The sequence below is a fragment of the Trichechus manatus genome, unplaced genomic scaffold (assembly GCF_000243295.1).
Source record: "Trichechus manatus latirostris isolate Lorelei unplaced genomic scaffold, TriManLat1.0 scaffold00020, whole genome shotgun sequence".
Lineage (NCBI taxonomy): Eukaryota > Metazoa > Chordata > Mammalia > Sirenia > Trichechidae > Trichechus > Trichechus manatus.
This window is the reverse complement of record NW_004443956.1, coordinates 13,028,855-13,031,353: the sequence shown is the minus strand read 5'-3', so window position 1 is coordinate 13,031,353 and position 2,499 is coordinate 13,028,855. Positions and strand designations below refer to the sequence as shown.

The 2,499-nt window shown below is 51.0% G+C and overlaps 1 protein-coding gene across 1 annotated transcript in view; it reads left to right on the top strand.

The window, feature by feature from the left end:
• The window catches only part of CRYGN (crystallin gamma N), a 4,162-nt gene extending 2,845 nt beyond the window's left edge, over positions 1 to 1,317 (top strand). Inside the window, 1 exon segment of the mRNA XM_004391224.1 lies at positions 1,183 to 1,317. Coding sequence (XP_004391281.1) covers positions 1,183 to 1,317 — 135 coding nt within the window.
• The last annotated feature ends 1,182 nt before the right edge of the window (positions 1,318 to 2,499 follow it).

Genomic DNA, 2,499 nt, shown 5'->3' with positions numbered 1-2,499 from the left:
AGCAAATGCAACGTGCTCCCCAAGGCTGAGGACTATTTGTGCTTAGTAGCCCCATGGTGGAATGTGGGCAATGGGCTTCTTGAATTCACCCAAGTCACGAATACTAAGCTGCTGGGAGTTCCCGGCGTTTGGGGTGGGAAGTGGCTGGATCCTGAGACCAGGGGGGAGCAGCACTCATCATATGCATGCAGGAGGCTGCCCCCTGCACCCATGGCAGGCAGTTTTGGTGAACATCTGCAGGATCCCTGGAAGGGGCTTATCTGTATAGGCCCCCATCTCTTTGCTACATTGGTTGCAAAACCAGCTGGGCTTTGGCATCTCAAATTTTAAGAATGATTTCTTCACATTTCCACCAGGCCATGGCCATTTGGAAAAAAGAATTAAAGTTATTTTCCTAAATCCTGAATAATGCTATCTATATGAAAAAATATACTAGGTGTAGTGAATGCTGTTTTCCTGAGAGTCCTCCTGGGGCCAGCCTTGTCGCAGATGCTGGCCCAGGGTCATCCAGGGCTGGTGCTGAAGTCCTCCTTGTCTTCTAGAGTCATCGCAGGGGGATCCCATAGGCAGACACAGGTCCTGACCCAAGTGAACCAACTGTAGAGTCCAGCAGGATTGCAGCTAGAGAGACTCTGCTCTTTGGTTGAGGGTTTTGGCTTCATGTTTTAATCAAAAGTTCTGTTACAACTTTAAAATATTATCATTATCATTATCCATGGCATGTGGCCCAGAGAGAGGGGTAAAGAGTAGAGAACCTTGTTGGTATGACCAGGGTACGAGAGGGAGTCCCTTAAGGAGCTGATGACTGACCACGGTCCAAGCTTTGCCACTGGCCTGTGGGCAACCTTGGGCAGGCTACCAGCCCTCTCTGGCCCTTGAACTTTGTGTATAAAAAGAGACTGGACTGGTTCGGGTGGGTTGAAACTTTTCGAAATAATAGAACCTGTTCACCAAACCAAATCTGTGGAAGAACAATCAGAAGTATGGGTGGAAGGAGCATTCACCTATCCCACACTGAACTCAGCCCCAGACCAGCCCAGCTAGAGTGGTCCTAGATTATGGATTCCGAGCTCAGTGCCTTGAGCAATTATCAGCTCCTTCCTGCCCAGGTCATCTTTTTATGGGGAGGTGAGCTCAGGAGCGCTTCTCTTCTTTCCTTCCTCCCCTCCTTGGATCCTGGAACACGGGGAGCACTTCCGCCTGGAAATCTTTGAGGGCTGCAACTTCACGGGCCAGTGACTAGAGTTCACAGAGGACAGCCCCTTCCTCCAGAGTCAGGGGTGGGCCAAGAACCGCGTCAGCGCCCTCAAGGTGTAGGAGGATGGAGCATGAGTAATGCTGCATAGGGCCGTGCCCTCTGCCTGGGACAGGTATCAGACCCCCGCAAGTGGGCAGCATGCCCCCACCCCAGAAGCCCTTTCCCTCCCTTGGCTGCCCCACCCCAGGCTCCCTACCCAAGTCACGCAAAAGCAGCTTCCTGCATGACCCCCACTAACCCCTGCACACAAGGTGTGTACAATAGAACCAGTGCAGTAAGTGTTGCGCTTTGCGGGCTAGCACCTTCCTTATCACCTCCACTTTGCAGAGGAGGAAGCTGAGATGCAGAAAGGTTAGAGAACTCTTGTGCTAGTTGGTAGCACAGCGGGATTGCAGCCAGGCTTTTGACTTCCATATTGTCCAGTCCTAGAGTGGTGTCTCCCCAGGCCCGACCTCCACCCCCACCCTCACTGCAGGAGAGCTGTCTGCTTGGGCACCTGCCTCCCTGGTTGCATCTTGCAGAGCCAGGCCTCTGTATTCCTGTAGCACAGGATCAGGGGAGTGCTCAGGGGCTGCAAGCAAGGAGCTGTGAGAGGGGACTAAAGGAAGATGATAACTGAATGGGAGAATTGTGACAGCCCACCTTCCCCAGGCAGCCTGGTCCCACAGGCTGTGCTCAGCCCTTCCTGCTCTTTCTCCATCCTTCTGATTCTCTCCAGGGCTCTCTTTCTCACATCTGCCTTTCTTCTGCCCTTCTCTCTGCCTTTGTGAAATTCCATGTTTGCCCTAAATTGATGGCATCTGGGAGTTCCATAGGTAGAATTCCAAAACAGTAATCTGCCCTGGAAAAATTGCTGGCTGGATTGTGTCTCATGAGACCAAAGTCATACCTTTGCATGTAAGGAGTCCTGAGACCCAAGAGGCAACCCCTGCATGCCCACCCCCAGAAGACTCCCAGGACTTGTCTAGAAAGAAGGTGAGGAGCATGGGGGGGGTGGGGGACATACATGATCTCCTTTGTTGTAGAGTAACGATGCATGCTCTGTTTAAAATAAAATCAAGAGAGATTTATTGAAAGTAGAGGCAGCTAGAGCCAGGGAAATACTGACTCCCACAAAGTGAAAGTCAGAGCTCCATAATGGTGAAGCTGCAGAGAGATATTTATAGGGTGAGATCAAACAGCTTAAGGTACATTATTTTGATTGGAAGTTACAAACTTAGATCAGCATAAAGCAGGATCAT